The sequence below is a fragment of the Phoca vitulina genome, unplaced genomic scaffold (assembly GCF_004348235.1).
Source record: "Phoca vitulina isolate PV1807 unplaced genomic scaffold, GSC_HSeal_1.0 scaffold1, whole genome shotgun sequence".
Lineage (NCBI taxonomy): Eukaryota > Metazoa > Chordata > Mammalia > Carnivora > Phocidae > Phoca > Phoca vitulina.
Genome location: NW_022589704.1, coordinates 7992750 through 8012111, shown reverse-complemented (window position 1 = coordinate 8012111; position 19362 = coordinate 7992750). Strand labels below are relative to the sequence as shown.

General features: G+C 39.5%; 1 protein-coding gene across 3 annotated transcripts in view; it reads left to right on the top strand.

Annotated features, from left to right (window-relative positions):
* DIS3L2 (DIS3 like 3'-5' exoribonuclease 2) overlaps window positions 1-19362 on the top strand; it is a 346894-nt gene that overhangs the window by 117856 nt on the left and 209676 nt on the right. For all 3 annotated transcript variants that reach the window (XM_032399177.1, XM_032399039.1, XM_032399109.1), the window contains one exon: window positions 1077-1311. In XM_032399177.1, the coding sequence (XP_032255068.1) occupies window positions 1077-1311 (235 nt within the window). The remainder of the gene's footprint in view (window positions 1-1076; window positions 1312-19362) is intronic.

Below are 19362 nucleotides of genomic sequence, written 5' to 3'. Positions count from 1 at the left end.
TTTGTTTCCACATTTTCATGAAGTCATTTTTTAAAAAACTTGGGAATATATTCTTAGAATCTTTAGAATACCTTTGTAATATTTTACTTTGATTTTCTGGGTGAATATAATATTCATTGTCTGGGGATGGTTATGTTAATTGGAATCTGTGCCGTGAAAATGTTTGGGGAAAGATTTCTTTTCAGTAATTTTTTTCTGCCTTGTGTAAGATAAAGATCCCTTATTAAAGGATCTTTGTGTGGTCTAATTCAAATGGTAATCTGGCTTGTTGAAGGCGAACATCTATTTTGAAACTTCAAGGTTAAACTCAGAAAAATGTTAGACCTCTCAAGATTAAGTACGTAGAGAAACTGCTACAGAAATCCATAGAAATCAAATGCCATAGAAATCAGGCTACTGACATATGACTGTTATGTGACAAACTCATTAAGTGGATTAGTATCTATACTCTTCTCTTGTTTGCTTTACTCTTTTTTTAATTGAAAATATTTGTCATATAATGCTCCATTCTTAGTACTAGTGTAAATATCCATCAGTTGTGTGCTTTCTATACTGATTTCAAGCCTCAAAATGGAGAATTAAGGGCTTTAATTTTTTATGAGAACATTTATAAACTTTTATTTACATTTAATTTTGTTTTTTCTGTCTCATCATTTCCTGTGGCTTCATATGGAATGCAGTAACATACTATGCTGAGTTCTTTTATGCCCTCTGAATGTACTCACTGATCCATGTGATGTACCCTTAATGAAGCAGCTTAGTACCTGTGGTATTCAGGGCCTCTGGGGGAGAGCGGATGAACAGGTACATCAGAAAAATGGGGAGTAGATATGGCATTCATCTTGGGCATCTTGAAGAGCTGAGGGCCACCCTGGCACTGCTGGATTGATCGTCTCCATAAGGTAGTCTGTGCAGCTGGAAAATAAATACTTTTTTCAAGCTACATGGTGAGTGGCCATTGCTGTGAGCTTCTGAATGTGCATTTTTCCTTTAGGAAAGAAAAATGAGAAAAGAAAAATCTGTTATTTCCCAGTCTTCCCTCCAGTGATTTAGCAGAACTTTTCTATTTTCTTCAGGTAATTAAACCAGAGAGCAATGACAAAGAAACAGAAGGTGCCTATGAATTAGATCTCCCCGAGGAGCTCTGTGGAAGCCATCTCCCACAGCAGTCCGTGAAAGGCTATAATGACAGTCCTGATGTCATTATAGAGGCTCAGTTTGATGACAGCGACTCAGAAGATGGACATGGCAACACACAGAATATTCTGGTTGATGGTGTCAAGAAACTCTCAGTTTGTGTTCATGACAAAGGTGAGTGCTGGATTGCTGTTTGACATTTTATTTTACTAACCTGATTGGTTTAAGAATTGGGATTCTCTCTGTGCTACAGACTTAATCGCACAGTGCAGTTGGGACCTGCCCAATTTCTCACCAGTGGCGGCTCTTAGGAAGGGGAGATCTTTGACCACTTCTGGCTGCTGGCTGTGAGGAGGGGCGGGAGATGCTGCTGTGGCCAGTGGATGCTCTTGTCCTTCTCTAATAGGTCTTGAGTTGTGTTGATAGCTAACCTTGAAGTTTCCTGTGATGAGTCCAGTCCACCCCTGTAGCTGATAGGAACAGAATTAAACCGATCTTTCAAATCCACAAAAACACTTCACTTTACGCTGGATTTTGCTTTAACTCAGTACATTTTAAAAGTATTTTTCATCATTGGTGGTGGGAATGGATCACCTTAAATTTGATAAGTAGATTGTCTTTACAAAGTGTTTCGATTCAAACCTTGCGGGGAAAAAGGCCAGTCTTACTGTCTGTGATCAAAATCTAAGCCATGTGTCCTCTGGATGCAGAAGAAAGCAGGTCCAAACACATGGGCAAGAAGCTACTGCCAAGGGCCCTAGCTGACCACACGCAGGGAAACCAAAGGGAAAGTAGCAGTGAAAATTGGAATATTTTAATGTATAGATTGCTAAGAAGTTTTAAGTGCAGGGGGTATATTTTCCAGCCAAATTGAGTTTTATCTATACTCTGACATGGAAACAGTTGACCTAGCTAGGCCGACTAGGTTATGGGCTTTTTTTAATCAGGAAGAAGTTTCTGGTACTGTCCCCTTGAAAGACTAGAAGAAATGCCAGAAGATGACTAAAAGAGGATGTTCTGTGGACACACTGTGCTAGGGTCTGGTGAGCATGCCTTACTGACATCCTGAAGTAAGCTGGAGGTGATTTCAGGAAGTGACTGCAAACGGATCACCTTGTCTCTTCACTGCTGATGAGGTAGTGACCTGGGGTGGTGAGCATTTTCTGTAAACATGTGTCACTTTTTGGTGCCAGGTACTACTCATTCAGAAGGAATTTCCAACTGTGAAATTCTTTTTGAATGAAGAGACTACTGCTTCGTCAGTGGCCCACCAGGTACACTGACCTGAGGTACCCAGGTTCCTTTTGTTTTGTGGCCTGCTTAGTTAACTAGTGATTTCACTGTTCCAGACCCAGCCAATATCAGTTGGATGTTATTCCTTGAAACTTCATTCTTCTGATGTTTTCTCTTTCTTCCTTTAAAAACAGTTGGATACGGTGACCCTCTTCTGAGAGTGCATTTATATTATCATGGCGTCAGTATTGTGAGTCATGTCTTCTCTGTGAAAAGAGAGGGAAAGAACCAGGACCCTATGTAGCCAAATCCTCCATCAACAAGATCACCAGGGAGATACTTGCGGGACAAAGCTAGGCAAAGGAGCACTTTAAAACTTACTTATTATTTGGCCCAAAACTACTTCATGGAAGCCTAGCTCTGGTGTTTGGACTTGGCAGACCTCAGGAGCCACTGTTCCCCTGGGCTTCCAAGTGGGATATCCCTTCCAAAGGGATAAGATGCCCTGATTTCTTGTTAGTGATTGGTACCAATACAAGGGCAAGGAAATATTGATGGATGGGAGTGATGACAGAATTGATGCCGGAGTGGATACTGATAATCTACTTTGCTCTTTGGGAAATTCTGTTGGCAGACCTGCTCTTGATTTGTCCTCTGTTGTAATTCCCCTCCTTCTCTCTTACAAGTAAATATCATTGAGTCCTTACATGTCCACTGTATGCATGTTTTTTTCCTTACTCTTTTTATGGTCTTCCTATCTTACTGTTGTTTATATTCCTTCCTTACTAGGCCTGAGGAACAGCCTTAGTCCTTCCCTCAATATGTGGTACAAATTGTTGTTTATATTCCTTCCTTACTAGGCCTAAGGAACAGCCTTATTAGTCCTTCCCTCAGTATGTGGTACAAATTTCTCTTTCCAGCTAGCCTCTAAATAGAGAGTTTGTGAAACCACATGGCTGTTTCTCATTTCTTGCCCTCTTGATATTTAGGAAAACTGCAATTTGCTCTTTTAAAAAATCACAGTGTTTTTAGGATATTTCAACCTGCTTCTCGTCTCTGGGTGATATAAAATCTGGTTACAGTTAGGATGTTGGTACTTTTTGCACCATTTAAGGTTTTGAAATTTGTTATTGAAACAAACCATAACCTTAAGAACATCATAAACTTTTCCTAAGACTTCTAGAAAGGTTCGTTGCTTTGTGTCATAATTGCAAATGGTTATTAATCCTAGTGGTGGTCCACTAGGATTTCATACTGGTGTTCCAAAGAGTGTTTTTTATTTGTTTATTTTTGTTTTAATATCATGTTTTACCTAAAGCAAACATTACCTATTGCATGTGTACGCATTATATATCCCTGTTTGCCCAGGAAACATTCCTGTTTTTACCATAACTACATTTCTCTAGTAAGTGAGCAGATAACCCCAGGGTCTGCAAGCAGTGCCTATTGTTGCATGAAGAGAAAAGTTTCTCTGGGCACCTCAGACCTAGCCAGTCGTTTCTTCTAGGAAGACAGCATGGGTCTGCATCCTCCTCAGCCCCTGAGAGAGAGCGGGCCAAAGACCTGGGCCCCTTTTGTAGGTCCAGCCCCACAGGTTCCTGAGGCTGAGCTTTTACCACAGTCCAGGGAGCAATGTTGTCATCAGCACAGAAATCTGCCATCTGGGTAGAGACTGGGGACAACCCAAGTGAATTTTCTTTGGTATCAGATATTTGGGTACTGGTTGCCTGTTAGCAAACTCCAAAGGCTAAAAATCATGATGGCGAAGTGGTATTGTATGTAGCTCTGCCTCTTGCATCATCAGGAATTTTAAGAGCAGTTTTGGCCTCTGAATCTTGGGGATCATGACCTCCTCAGGTTGTGATGTACGTTTCCTGTTCTCTGTCCTAGCTGGGTCTGCCAGAGATCTTGTTCAGTTTTCTGGTCTGGAGACAAGCCTCTACTAGTCCCCTGATGACTGTGGAGTTGGTGACCCTTTCCCTTCTCCCTTCTGTCTCCTGGCCACCTCTGGCTCTTTTCTGAAGGAAGAATCTGCATGAAATCTAACTACTTCTTTTGGGGCCTGCCCAAGTCAGCTTCAGGATCAGGATGAGACTTTTTTTCTCACTTAAGGTTCATCTCCTTCCGTGACAGGCCTGCTCAGTGCCTGTGTTTAGGTTCTCTTCCCTTGAATGAAAAGTGACTGTATTTCCCTTTGGCTAAGAAAAGCAGACCCATATGATTATTCTCTTGTGATACTTCTAGGTTATTTAAATCCCAAGAACGCTTTCTCCTGACCATGCTTTCTTGGAGCTAAATTTCTTCTGTTTCCAGATTCTGGGATCAGATCTTCCCTAAATGATGATTTGTACAACTAGAAGACAGTTATGTTTGCTTCAGAAATTATATTAACATTAAATATATAGTAATTTCCTTTCAGAAATGTTTTGAAATCTCATTTAAAAAAAGGTAAAGCCACTCAGTTCCCACCCTGGAATCTCATCATTTATAAAACAACATGCTCAAATGTCAGCGACAGGAAATTTGGGAAACCTGAAAACACATCAACGAATGAATTCAGATTCCAACAGAACACAGTGCTTTACAGCTAATAGCTTGTTTTTCATAGTTCCTGATATTTTCAGAAAAATTGAAATACATTTGTTCCCTAAAAAAAAAAAAGGTAAAGCCATGTCCAGACCTGTGTGAGAAGGGTGCAGTGGAATTTTGGTTTTCCCTGTCTTTTTAGACCAAGTGGCCAATGCAGTCATATCAGATGTGATTCAGGTAGAGGTATTTGGTCAGGACCTACAGTGTCTAAGGCCCAAAGCCTGTGCTAGACTGGCCATTTCTCCCTGTGAAGTCCCCAAAAGAAATACATGCACAAAGGACAAAGCAAGGCAGAGGAGCAGTTCTTTATTAACTGAGGCTTTGACCCAAAAGCCAGAATGATGACGCCAGTCTAGCTTCCACTAACAAGCCTGAGGCTTCTTACATCTTCTCATTCTTGCCAACAGCTAGAATTATCCAGCTTTCTCTTTTTGTAGTCTAGATTAAGTTCTGTAAATTGCCTTTTCATGGCATTTGCCCATTGTTCTGTCAGGGTTACTGTTCTCTTATTGATTTGCAGGAATTTCTTATCTATTCTCTGTAATAATCCCTTTTCCATTTTAGGCCTTATAAGTATCTTCTCCCATCCTGGCCGTCTTTTTAACACTAACGTTGTCTGTGGTGTCTTTTATTGAACAAAGGCTCTTAATTTTAATGTGATAAAATTAGTCATATACTTTATGGGTTTTTAAGTTTTTCCCTCTTCTTCATTCAAATGGGTATTCTCCCATGTAATCTTTTGTTAATGCTACAGTTTTGCCTTTTGCTTAACTTTATGATGCGTATTCTTTATTGATTGAGATTATTATCTGGTTTTTCTCTAAATCTGTTTCTGATATTGAACCATCCTAAAAATTCAAGATAGCCTTGAATTTTTAGGATAAATCTTAAGGACTTATCCTAGGATATTTATCCTAGGATAAATCTCAAGGATACCTTTTTTTTTTTTTTTTTTTTAAGATTTATTTATTTTAGGGAGAGCAAGAGAGTGCACAGTGGGAGGAGGGACAGAGGGAGAGAAGAGAGAGAATCTCAAGCTGGCGCTGCACTCACATGGAGCCCAGCGTGGGGCTTGATACCACAAACCTGGGATTATGACCTGGGCCGAAACCAAGAGTAAGACGCTCAACTGACTGAGCCATCCAGGCGTCTCTATCCTTGAATTCTTTTTTTTTTTTTTTTAAGATTTTATTTATTCATTTGACAGAGAGAGAGCACAGGCAGGGGGAGTGGCAGGCAGAGGGAGAAGGAGAAGCAGTCTCCCTGCAGAGCAGGGAGCCCTATGTGGGGCTCAACCTCAGGACCCTGGGATCATGACCTGAGCCGAAAGCAGACTGTCAGCCGACTGAGCCACCCAGGCACCCCCCCAATCCCTGAATTCTTGAGATAGCCTTGAATTCTTAGGATAAATTCTATTAATCCCAATGCATTATTATTTTTAATACATTATTATATTTAGGTAATCTTTAGGGCAGGATTTTTGTGTATGTTTAAGGGACCTATCATTTTCTTGTCATCATCTGATTTTTAGAATCAAGATTATATTAGTTTCATGTCAGTTTTTGACTGTTTCCTATTTTTTCCAGAATAGCTTGTATAGGACAGGAATTCCTTAAAATTTGGTGGAACTCATTGTAAAATTATTTGTGCTGCTGTTTTTTTCAGAGGGACAGATCTTTACTCTTTTCATCTCTTTTTTTTTTAAATATTTTATTTTATTTATTAGAGAGAACGAGAGAGAGAGAGAGAGAGAGAGAGAGAGAGCATGAGAGGGGGGGAGGGTCAGAGGGAGAAACAGACTCCCCACAGAGCAGGGAGCCTGATATGGGACTCGATCCTGGGACTCCAGGTTCATGACCTGAGCCGAAGGCAGTCGCTTAACCAACTGAGCCACCCAGGCGCCCCCTCTTTTCATCTCTTTTATACTGACTGGTCTGTTCAAGTTTTTTTGTGCCAAGTTTGGCATAATTTGCTGGGAATTTATCCATTTGAATTTATTAGCCTATAGATAATCCTGATACTCTTTAATATTTCTTAATAATTTAAGAAATCTTCTTGTGCCTGTACTTTTGCCTCCATTTTCGTTCTGTATTTTGATTCTTTGAATCTTCTCTCCTTTTTTCTTGATAACTCTTGCTTGTCAAAGATCTATCTTAGTAATCTCTTCAGGGAACATGCATTTTGGTTGTGTTTTTTTTCTCTGTTTATTGTTGATGATGTTGTTCTGTACACCACTGATATTTGCCCTTATTTTTGTTATTTAATTCTTTATTTTGGGGGTTTGATTTTCCTAACTTCTTGAGTTGAATACTTAGCTTATTACTTTTAGCCTTTCTTGTTTCTTTTTTTTTTTTTTTTTTTAAAGATTTTATTTATTTATTTGAGACAGAGAGAATGAGAGAGAGAGAGAGAGAGCACATGAGATGGGGGAGGGTCAGAGGGAGAAGCAGGCTCCCCGCCGAGCAGGGAGCCCGATGCGGGACTCGATCCAGGGACTCCAGGATCATGACCTGAGCCGAAGGCAGTCGCTTAACCAACTGAGCCACCCAGGCGCCCCATTAGCCTTTCTTGTTTCTTTTGAAATATTTTCAAAGCTATATATTCCCCCCCAAGTACTTCTTTAGCTATAGTCCCTAGATTTTGATGTATAATATTTTTATTATTAGTTCTAAGTATTTAATTTCCTTTATGATTTCTTCTGTAACTTAATTGTGGCTTGATGTATTTTGAAGTTGTATTGTTAGGTGCATATGGGTATATTAGGATATACCTAGCTATATTTTTATATACATGCATACCCATATTGTATTTACACATAAGAATTACTGATACTTGCTGAGCATTTACTATGTGCTAGGGCCTAAGTACAGTTAACCCTTGAACAACAATGGGGATTGGGGGCACTGAGCTCCTATGTAGTCGAAAATCTACATACAACTTTTGACTCCCCCAAAACTCAACAACTAATAGCATATTGTTGAGGTGCCTGGTGGTGCGGTCCGTTAAGCGTCCAACTCTTGGTTTTGGCTCAGATCATGATCTCAGGGTCGTAGGATCGAACCCTGCATCAGGCTCTATGCTCCACAAGGCATCTGCTGGAAATTCTCTCTCCCTCTACCTCTGCTCCTCCCACTTGTGCTCTCACTCTCTCTGTCCCTAAAATAAATAAATGAATTTAAAAAAAACCCCACAATTATTACTAATAGCCTACTGTTGACTGGAAGATTTACTGATAACATAAGCAATTGATTAATACATATTTTGTATGTTATAGGTACTATACACTCTATTCTTACAATAAAGTAAGCTAGAGAAAAGAAAATGTTATTGAGAAAATCATAAAGAAGAGGAAATACATTTACCTTACTGTAGTGTATTTATTGAAAAAATCCACATATAAGTGGACCTAAGCAGTTCAAACTCATGTTCAAGGGTCAACTATATTTTATAATTAATCCTCATTATGTTTAATTATTTAATTCTTAGAACATGTCTAGTATCTGTTTCAGGAATATTTAGTAGTATTTATCTCAGAGATACTTGTAGCTTTTTATTTCCAAAGCACAGGAACGATACACAGCTGGTAAGTACACTTTAAAAGAATTCCTTAGTAGCTTTTTAAAAAATATCTGTGCTTGGATACCACCCCAGACATTCTGATTCTAGTTGATCTGGTATTTTTAAAAAGTTCTCCAGAGACCGAAGGATTCTACTATGTAGCCAGAATTGAGTAGTTCTAGACTTGTCTTCTTAACCATTATGCTATATATTTCTCCTCATAGCTACCAACACACATAGCAGAGGTTAAACATTTCATGGTGGTTCAACCCTCAGTGTAATAATTTGATTTGGTCAAGGATCATCAGTAGGTATTAAAACCATTGAGTGAAAGGTTGTTGGAGACTAGGATATTTACATAGACTCAAGGTATCTTGCCACAGTTGACTTACTACTTAATTACACTGGGCAAAACGTCCTTTTATAGTAGACAGATTTGGTGTCACCACTTTAACAGGTGGTCAAGCTTAACATCACCAGTAGTGTGATGACCTGATATTTTGTGCCTTCTGATGGGATGTATTGTTATACAATATCATCTGTGAAATAGTCATGCCAAAAATGTTTCCACCTGAATGAATCAAGCTTCTGGCTCTGACTTCTAGTATACTGGAAATACAGGGGATACTGGAACAAGTTAAATGACACCATGGGAGAAATAATAAGATAAATTCAGTATGTGGGACAATCTGTAAGATAACCAGCCTGTACCCTTCAAAAAAAAGTCAGTGTTGTGAAGAATATAAAAACAAGGGGTGGGGCGCCTGGGTAGCTCAGTTGGTTAGGCAGCTGCCTTCAGCTCAGGTCATGAGCTCAGGGTCCTGGAGTCGAGCCCTGCATCAGGCTCCCTACTCGGTGGGTGGCCTGCTTCTTCCTCTCCCACTCCCCCTGCTTGTGTTCCCTCTCTCGCTGTCTCTCTCTTTCTGTCAAATAAATAAATAAAATCTTTAAAAAAAAAACAAAACAGAAAAGCAAAAAAACAAGGGGAACTCTTCTAAAAGAAGGGGGACCAAAAGAGACATAACCAAAAATAATGTGTGAACCTTGATAGATCCTGTATTAGGGAAATAATATGGTAACAACAATTGGGGGGAATTTATTTATTTATTTAAAATATTTATTTATTTATTTTGGAGAGAGAGGGAGAATGAACGGGAGGGGTAGAGGGCGAGGGAGAGACAGTCTCAGGCAGACTCCACACTGAGCATGGATCTGGATGTGGGGCTCAATCTCACAACCCTCAGATCATGACCTGAGCTGAAACCAAGAGTTGGATGCTTAACTGACTACTCTACCCAGGTGCCCCAACAATTGGGGAAATTTAAATTTAGGCTATATATTAGATGACATTTTGGAATTACTGTAAATTTTCTTATGTATAATAATGATATTGAAGATATATAAGAGAATATCCTTATTCTTCTAAGAGGGAATTACTGGCTAAAGTGCTTGGGGTGCAGTATCTTGATGTCTTTTTTTTTTTTTTTTTAATTTTTTTTTTTAAAGATTTTATTTATTTGACAGAGAGAGAGATAGCGAGAGCAGGAACACAAGCAGGGGGAGTGGGAGAGGGAGAAGCAGGCTTCCCGCCGAGCAGGGAGCCCAATGTGGGACTCGATCCCGGGACTCCGGGATCATGACCTGAGCCGAAGGCAGACGCTTAACGACTGAGCCACCCAGGCGCCCTCTTGATGTCTTTAACTTAACTCTTATATGGGTTAGAAAAACAAAACAAAAGAAAACCGTGTGTGTGCACATGTGTGCATCGCATGGGGGACCAAGCAGATAGAGTAAGAGAGAGCAGATACAGCAAAATGTTAACACTTAGTGACTTAATGGGTATTTGTAATATCACTCTTTCAACTTCTAAGTAGATTTAAAAATCTTTAAAAAAAAATGGGCAAAAAATACCCATGGATTACTGAGAGAGAAGAATTGTCATGCTCTACAGCTTAAGTGTGTAGTTGAAGAGCTCTCATTGATCTTCCCCAGGCCTTGGCTCTAAAGTATTCTAGAGCATGAAGTCATTACCGCTTATTGTTAAAAACTAACATAGTTAGATCTGCTATTTTCAGTTGGGTATTTTTCCTAGTAATTAATTTTATTCAAAGAATTACAATTTTATTTTCCATTAAAAATACCAGTAATCGCTCAGAGTGTCAGTAAAGAAAATCTTAAAGATTTTGTGTTTTTTGGTATTTATTTCAAAGGAAATTTTTTCTAGCATTTTCCTCCAGGTAATTATTGATATATAAAAAAACGTGTTGGGGTTGTTTTAGTGTATTTTTTTAACTGGAAACCTTAATGAGTGCTCTTATTATTTCTAATAATCTTTTAGTTGGTTGTTTTGATTTTGTAAGTATAAAGTAGTAGTATCTGCAAATAATAATTTGCACCTTCCTTTCTAATTTTGTGCATTTTATTTATTACCTCATTTCACTGGCTATTGCTTTAAGAACTGTATTACATAATAGTGGTGATTGCCTTCTTATGGACTTTAATGGAAATGCTTTCAGTAATAAACCCTCAAGTACAGTGCTGGTTGTTGGCTTGAGACCAAGTTAACCAAGTGTCCTCTCTCTTTTTTACTAAAAGTTTCTATTAGAAATGGATATTGACTTTTTTTTTTTACATTTTTTGTTATGTTAATCACCATACATTACATCATTAGTTTTTGATGTAGTGTTCCATGATTCATTGTTTGCATATAACACCCAGTGCTCCATTCAGTATGTGCCCTCTTTAATACCCATCCTCCCACCCCCCTCCCCTCTAGAACCCTCAGTTTGTTTCTCAGAGTCCATAGTCTCTCATGGTTCAACTCCCCCTCCAGTTTCCCCCCCTTCATTTTTCCCTTCCTACTATCTTCTTTTTTTTAACATACAATGTATTATTTGTTTCAGAAGTACAGGTCTGTGATTCATCAGTCTTACACAATTCACAGCGCTCACCATAGCACATACCCTCCCCAATGTCTATCACCCAGCCACCCCATCCCTCCCACCTCCCAGCACTCCAGCAACCCTCAGTTTGTTTCCTGAGATTGAGAATTCCTCATATCAGTGAGATCACATGATACGTGTCTTTCTCTGACTTATTTCGCTCAGCATAATACCCTCCAATTCCATCCACATCGTTGCAAATGGATATTGACTTTTTCTTTTTCAAGTGCCTTTTGAGCTTCTTTCAAGATGCTGTTTTTCCCTTTGGCTTATTTACATGGTATCATAAAACACTGAATAATTCTTGCATCCCTCATATGACCCTGCCCCTTATTTGGTCATGATATATAACATGTTTTCACATGTGACTCAATTCTGTTTGGTAATAATTTATTTATGATTTTGGGGTTTTTGTGCAAAATGTGAGATTGGTGTGTGGTTTCTTTTTATTGTGCTTTTTGTTGTTTTGGTATTAGACTCTATTAACTTGGTAGGAAGAATTGGGGAGCCTTTTTCTTGGTGCTTTGGAGCAGTTAAAGCAGCATTGAGAATGATCAAATTTTCTCAATGATTGAAGAATTTAAAGAACTCATACTTGAAACATGGGCTAGGGTTTCTTTAGCTGGCAACTTTCTCTAGCTCTAATGATCATTGGTTTCTGTAGGAATTTTTTTCCTTTTCTTGCATTGATTTTGATAATTCGTGTTTTCCAGGAAAATCATATATTTTAACCACATATTCTGATATACTGGGATAGAGTTGTACAAAATCTTTTCAGTTGTTTAATTTTGTCTACATCTATTATCATAACCTCTTTCAATTTTCCCCTCATTTTGAAATTTCACTAGCTAGTGCCCTAATTTATTTTTATTTTTATTTTTTTGTTTTTAAAGATTTTATTTATTTATCTGACAGAGAGAAACACAGTGAGAGAGGGAACACAAGCACGGGGAGTAGAAGAGGGAGAAGCAGGCTTCCCGCAGAGCAGGGAGCCCGACGCGGGGCTCGAACCCAGGACCCCGGGACCATGACCCAAGCCGAAGGCAGACGCCCAACGACTGAGCCACCCAGGCGCCCCTAATTTTTTTTTTTTTTTTTAAGATTTTATTTATTTGAGAGAGAGAGTGAGTGAGAGCGAGAGATCAGGAGCAGGGGGAAGGGTTAGAGGGAGAAGCAGACTCCCTGCTGAGCAGGGAGCCCAATGTGGGACTCCATCCCAGGACCTGGGATTTGACTTGAGCTGAAGGCAGACGCTTAACCGACTGAGCCACCCAGGCGCCCTGTTTGATTTTTAATAGAAATTTATTTTTTAATGTTTTTATTTATTGTAAGTAATTTCTACTTTTATCCTTTATTGCTAAGAACTTTCTTTAGACTTGTTAAATCTGAGGTGACCATGTGTAGTTGGAATGCAAGTTGAAGACTTGCATGACAGAAGTTTGGGCTGGAAATGTAATTTAGAGGGTCATTGGTACCTAGTTAGTTTCTCTCTATTCTAAGACTTTTTTAAAGGGACTGTCACAGAGAGGGACCTTCCCATTCTCTTCTAACCTTGGGTTCCCCTTTTTGAAAGCCAATAAATATTGTTTATCAAACTGTCCCCTGCCCTAGAGTCTCTGTAATCAACAGAAACTCTTGTGGGTTAAAAAAAGTTGTGTGTGTGTTAAAGTACATAGCATAAAACTTGCCATTTTAACCATTTTTAAGTGTATTATAATACAATTCAGTTGTATTAATTACATTCATGATTTTGTGCAACCATTACTACTATTCATCCCAAAACTTTTCATCACCTTAAATAGAACTCTGGAACTGTTGAGCTATGACTCTTCATTTCACCTACCTCAGCCCCTGATAACCACTAATCTACTTCCTCTTTATAAACTTGTCTATTCTAGATACTTCATAAAAATGGAATCATACAGTATTTCTCCTTTGTGTCTTATTTCATTTAGCATGTTTATCAGCATGTCAATCCTTTTTATGATCGAATAATATTTTATTGTGTGTACCACATTTTGTTCATCCAAGGACACTTGAATTGTTTCCACCTTTTGGCTATTGAATAGTGACTAATGCTGAAATGAACATTGGTGCATAAGTATCTGTGTCCCTGTTTCCAATTCATTTGGACATATACCTAGGAGTAGAATTGCTAGGTCATGTGGTAATTCTCTTGTGTAGCTGTTTGAGGAATGTGGGGTTTTTTTTTTTTTTTTTTTTTAAAGATTTTATTTATTTATTTGACAGAGAGAGACACAGCGAGAGAGGGAATACAAGCAGGGGGAGTGGGAGAGGGAGAAGCAGGCTTCCCGCTGAGCAGGGAGCCCGATGCGGGGCTCGATCCCAGGACCTGGAATCATGACCTGAGCCGAAGGCAGACGCTTAACGACTGAGCCACCCAGGCGCCCCTAGGAATGTGGGGTTTTTGAAAGGATTTTTTTGTTATGAAATGCATGGTTACTAGAAGGGTTAATAAAAATAGAAAATCATGATGAATTATAGGAAATCTTGAAGTAATAATAATTACATCTGTTCTTTATTGAAATATAACTGGAGCTTGCCCAGTTCTTTCACCAGCTTGTCCATTTTACTTCCTCTTCCCATTTAGTATCATGGAATCACTCCTACCTACGTGCGTGGTTTCTCTTTGACATCTCAGCAGGCCTAGGGGGCTTGGGTTTCAGAACATTTCAAGTAATTTATTTTATAGTCTATACTGTGCCCCAGTCTATCCCTTACAGCATCTCAAATAGACATGCCTATCAGCTTTCTTGCCTTTTAACACAAAATTATTGCAATAAAAATTTAAATAAAAGGAAATAATCTATAATAAACTTTGTTCATGCTTTTACCTGAAAATAGGAGTTTTCACGACTCCAGCATGTCTGTCATTGTGCCTTTCTCAGTGGAGGTGAGTGAAGACTTGAAGATCTCTGGAGTCACCTTCCCCATGGCTCTTCTAGCGTCCTTTTCAGTGTGGTGCTCCTGATTCTCTTGCTTGCTATCCACTTCTAACTTTATACCTGGCTCCCCGTATTATTTAATAATCCACTTTCCTTGGGCTTACTGGTAGTGAAAAGGGAAGATCAACAGCTTTTTGCAATGGTGTGATTTTCTCCTTATTTCTTGTCCCTTGCTCACTAGATTTCAGTTACCTTGGAATCTCTCTTCCCAGTCCATCCACTCATCCCCTTCTCTGGTACTTTCCAGGTCAGGCCAGTCCGTGCTAGTGACAAGTGTCGGATCTGTTTACAGTCACATTGCCACTGAAGTCGTAGAATTCTGGACCTGCATGGGGCCTACAAGATCGTGTGCTCTTCTTGACATGTGATAGTCTACCCCAGGGTCTTTCAGTGGAGCACTTCACATTAATTATAAATATTTCATAGCACTGAATGAAAATAGTAAATTTGCTTTCAGTAGGACTGTGAGGTCAACTTCACTTTTGTTACAAATAATACCAGGCCACTATGGTAACAGTGACTTTTCTCACTGATCAGAAGCTCTAATTAACAGTTATATGTTTTTAATGAAAAAAAAAACAACAACAGAATAGCAAATTAATTTTCAATGCAGTTAAGTTACTAAAAATACTTCCGAGTGTGAGATCCTAGGCAAAAATTAGTTTTTAAAAATGTGCTATAAAAAAATCTGTTGTGATTAAAAGGTTAGAAACAACTGATCTAGTTTATTCCTTTTGTTTTACAGACGAGGAAACTGAGGCTCAGAGAAGTTACTTGGCTTGCCCAGTGTCCCACAGGAAGTTAGTGAGTTCATAAAAGAAAAATACCTTGTATTTACAGTAACAACAGACAGTTTCTACATATGGATCATATTATTTAAAGAGCAGATTGTACCAGATCAGTTGAATTTCTTTCTGTAAGAATATGTTAGGCATTGTTTATTGCCCACCTAATGTCTATTTCCCTTTCCCATATGTGCCTAGATTTTCATCTGTTCCTTCCCCAGATCCTTGTACTTTGGGTGAAGTTGACCCCAGCTGCCAAGCTGAGTCTTGGTTGCCTTATACCAGTTGCTTGGTATGCTTGTTTACCTTATGCCAATTGAACTTTCTGCAGAATTGGAAATGTTCTAATCTCTGCTGTCCAATCCTGCAACCACTAGCCACTTGTGGTTGTTGAGCATTTGACATGTGGCTACTGTGACCTAGAAACTGAATTTTTAATTGTATTTAATTTCAATTAATTTTACTTTAAATAGCTGTGTATGGTTCATGGCTACTCTATTAGACATTGTAGCTTCATACCATTTCCTCTTCCCATAGGCACATGACCTAAGCAGTCTAATCGGGGTGACTCCTGCGTGGGGTTCTGGGATGTAAGTAGTTTCCTGATGGATATCAGCAGGAAACATTTATCCCTAATTGCTCCTGGCAGCTATTCTATGACTTGCTATTAGCGTTGTGAATAGAAGAATGGAGAACAAAAAAAAATCTGGGCCCCTAACTGCCATTAGTGGGCCCTAGATCGACTGACCCTGAAGCCTGCCTGCCTTACCTCTGGACTTCCAGGCGCATGAGCCACTGAGTCACTTTTGATATATATAAGCTGGTTTGTGTTGAATGTTTTGTCATTTCAACCAAGAATATCCAAGCAAATACAGAGGGCATTACATGCCAGGTGTTATGCTACTTGCTGGAAAAGAAAGATGGTCAAAGAGTAAAATCTTGATGCTTGTCCTTCAGGTGAAATTAGTCTGTAAGAGGAGTTACAGTAACAGATACATGTTCTGGGTCTTGCCTGCCTTAATCCCCTTCAATGGGAATTTCCTTTCTTAAAGTAGGAAATATAGTCTGCCCCTGTCCTCAGGGCCTTGGTTAGACCATGAGTGGACTCCTGATCCAAAAATCTTCAACACATTGACCAGGGACCAGTTAGATTTTTTTTCCTCCACAGCTTAAGGACTCTGGAGCTAAAATGTGACATAGAATGATGGCTGGAGACACTTGGAAACAGAGGCTGCTAGTAACCAAAGACAGTGCACATAGAGAAGAGGAACAGATTTGCAGAGAGAGGGAAGGGTCCATTCAGAGAGGGAAGGGCAGAAGGTGAAAGGAAGAGGGAGGAAGAGGAAGAGAAAAAAAAGTTTATTCTCTGGGCCTTGAAGGATGAGTCTGGTTTGCCAGGTGAAGAAGGGTAAAAAAATATGCTTGTTACGAACAGGGGCACAGAAGTGGATGATAGGTAGAATAATATCTACAGTGCGAATAGAGCACTTCCTGGTGGTAAGTCTAGAGAAGAGGCTGAAAAAATAGTCTCTGGTGGGGTTTTGCCCAGTTATCTGTGGCTGCTAAGAGACTGAGATAGTTGTTAAGGAAAGGAGACAGTTAGGAAGAGGGGAGAAATTAGGGCATGGCATGGGACTAGTTAAGACTAGAGATACTTGAAGACTTGACTGAGCAATGGCAGCTGAAATGCAGAAGAAGGGATAGGTTACCAAGATATTTCAGAACTAGAATTGGCAGAGTTAGAGGGCAGATCAGATATGGGACTTGAGGCAGAGGAGCATTCAAGAACGTGATTAACTCGATATCTAGTTTAGTAACTACATGAGTACTTACATTCTTAAATGAGAAAAACAAGACCAGTGGTGAGAGGGACTATGAATTCAGTTTCTGATCACATGTTGAATTTGGGTTATGGGAGGGTCATTCAGTTCATGACATCCAGTAGGCATCTGGAAATAGAAGTGTAGACCCAGAGGAGGGATGGTGAGAATTACAGATCTGAACAGTGTCATCAATTGGAGCTGTGGGAAATTGATGAGATTATTAAGTGGATGGCCCACAGTTGGAATTTACCCGAAGTAGTCATTGTCCTATAAAACCAAGGCACAAGCTGGTAAATACGAAAAACTCAAGGGCAAGATTGGGGGTTGGGAAGTAACTGATAAAGATTTTGAGAGTTTTGTACAAGACCTAATAGAAAAGTGTATGGAACTAAGAGGGAGTGATGAGTATTTTCAAGAAATGAAGGTATACCTCTCTTTCCTTAGTGGGTATCAAATGATTAAGATGATTTTCATTTAAAAAGACTAATTTTCACAATTATTTAAAATCAACCTTTATTCAAGGAGGCCCTCTCTCTCTTTTGCATTAGAATGAATTGAAAGAGAAAAGTTCAATTTGGTATTTACTGAACTGGGAAACTGAGAATCAGCTATAGATGGGGATGATTTTCATCTCCACTTCCCTCTACCTGGGATTCTGGACACTATTGTCTCAAGTTTTCTGGTCTTTAGACTCTTAAGAAGGGAAGGCCCGGTCAAGTAGCTCTTCCCGAGTTATCCCTTTGGCCAGCATAGTATTTAACCTGCTACCTAAGGTTTCTGATATTTTTTTCCTTTCGGTAGAGACCCTTTCATTGCCACTACAGAGGATTATGTGCCTACAGGTCCATCTTCCTCGCACTGATTCCCCCTTCGGGTCATTCTAAATCATGCCCTTTCTCCCCTGAGAACTACCAACTCGGTTTTTCCAAGTCATGCAGCAACATGTCAGGGGTTATCTTTGCTTAATAGAGTAGTGGTGACTGTAACCTGTTGAGATTTACAAAAAGCTGTTGAAGATTCTAACTAAGCCTATTGGAAACAAACAAAACAAAACAAAACTGGGTCATGTGGCTCTGGATGGGGAGAGAGAACTGACAGTTGTCCTCCTCTGGGTATAGAATGTCCACCATTAAGGACAGATCTTATTTAACATTTTATAGGAGAAAATTGTCCCTGGTTTTCAGATACTGCTTAAAAAAAAAAAAAATGTAAAAAATGAATGAGTCATCCCTATTGCTGTAAGTAGAACCAGCCTTCCACCCCTGCATATCCTTTCACTAGCCCCTGGAGTGAAAGCTCAGCTACACAGTAAAGTCTCTCATCTCTGCTCCCAGGTAGCTGACCCCCGTTTGGCCAGTCCCCTCAACTCTGACTCATTTGCTTGAGCCAGAAGCAGCAATAACATATGAACTTGGTAAGCTTAGCCTGGGCTTTGATGCTCTTTTTGACCCCCCTATTTCAAAGCCCCTTTGATAGCAGGTTCTGCAGTTTAGACTGTTACCCTCTTGACTCTGCAGTTCACCCAGGTCTCATTGCACCTACTATTTCAGGTAAAAATACTCTGTGGGCTTTCTCTGGTACATTGGGGCCAGGATCCAAACCTGTCTAGTGAGGCCCGTTTGCATCTCTACCAGGGAAGGGGGTATCCAACAAAATGTGGCAACACTCACAGTAGGAAAAAAAATAGTACTGAACAAGAGCTTTTGCTAGTCATTCTTGCCTCTTAGTGCTTCATTTTCCTTTTTTGTAAACACACACACGTACACACACCCCCATACATATAACACAAACCCTTCATAATAAATACCTGTCTTGACTTCTTCATAGATTCTTTCATAAATCAAATGAGGTAATGGAAGGGAAAGTATCTCAAAAAGGAGAAAGCATAGCATCCCTTTATAGGCATTTCCAAATCTTTTTTTTTTTTTTGAAACCTGTTGCCTCTTGAAACAATACTTGTCCAATGAATCTTCCTGTAGAGGTTCTAAGACTGCATATCCGTGATGAGCTCTAATGGCTCTCTTTGGCTGTTCTTGCCCACCAGGGGTCTCCAGCCTGCCTCTCCAGCTTACGTTCTTGCACCTACCCATCAGGCCTTAGATCTAGCCAAGCTGGACTTTATGTCGTTCCTAAATACTCCTTGTGCTTTTCTGCCTTCGAGGGTCTGAGCCTCCTCTTTTCTGCCATGAATGCTACCTAATTACCCATCTCCTGTGAAAATCATCCCTCTGATCTTCAAATGTCAACTGTCATTTTACATGTATATTAATTATCTATTGCTATGTAACAAATGGCCACAAACTTAGTGGCTTAAAGTAACACTTGCAGT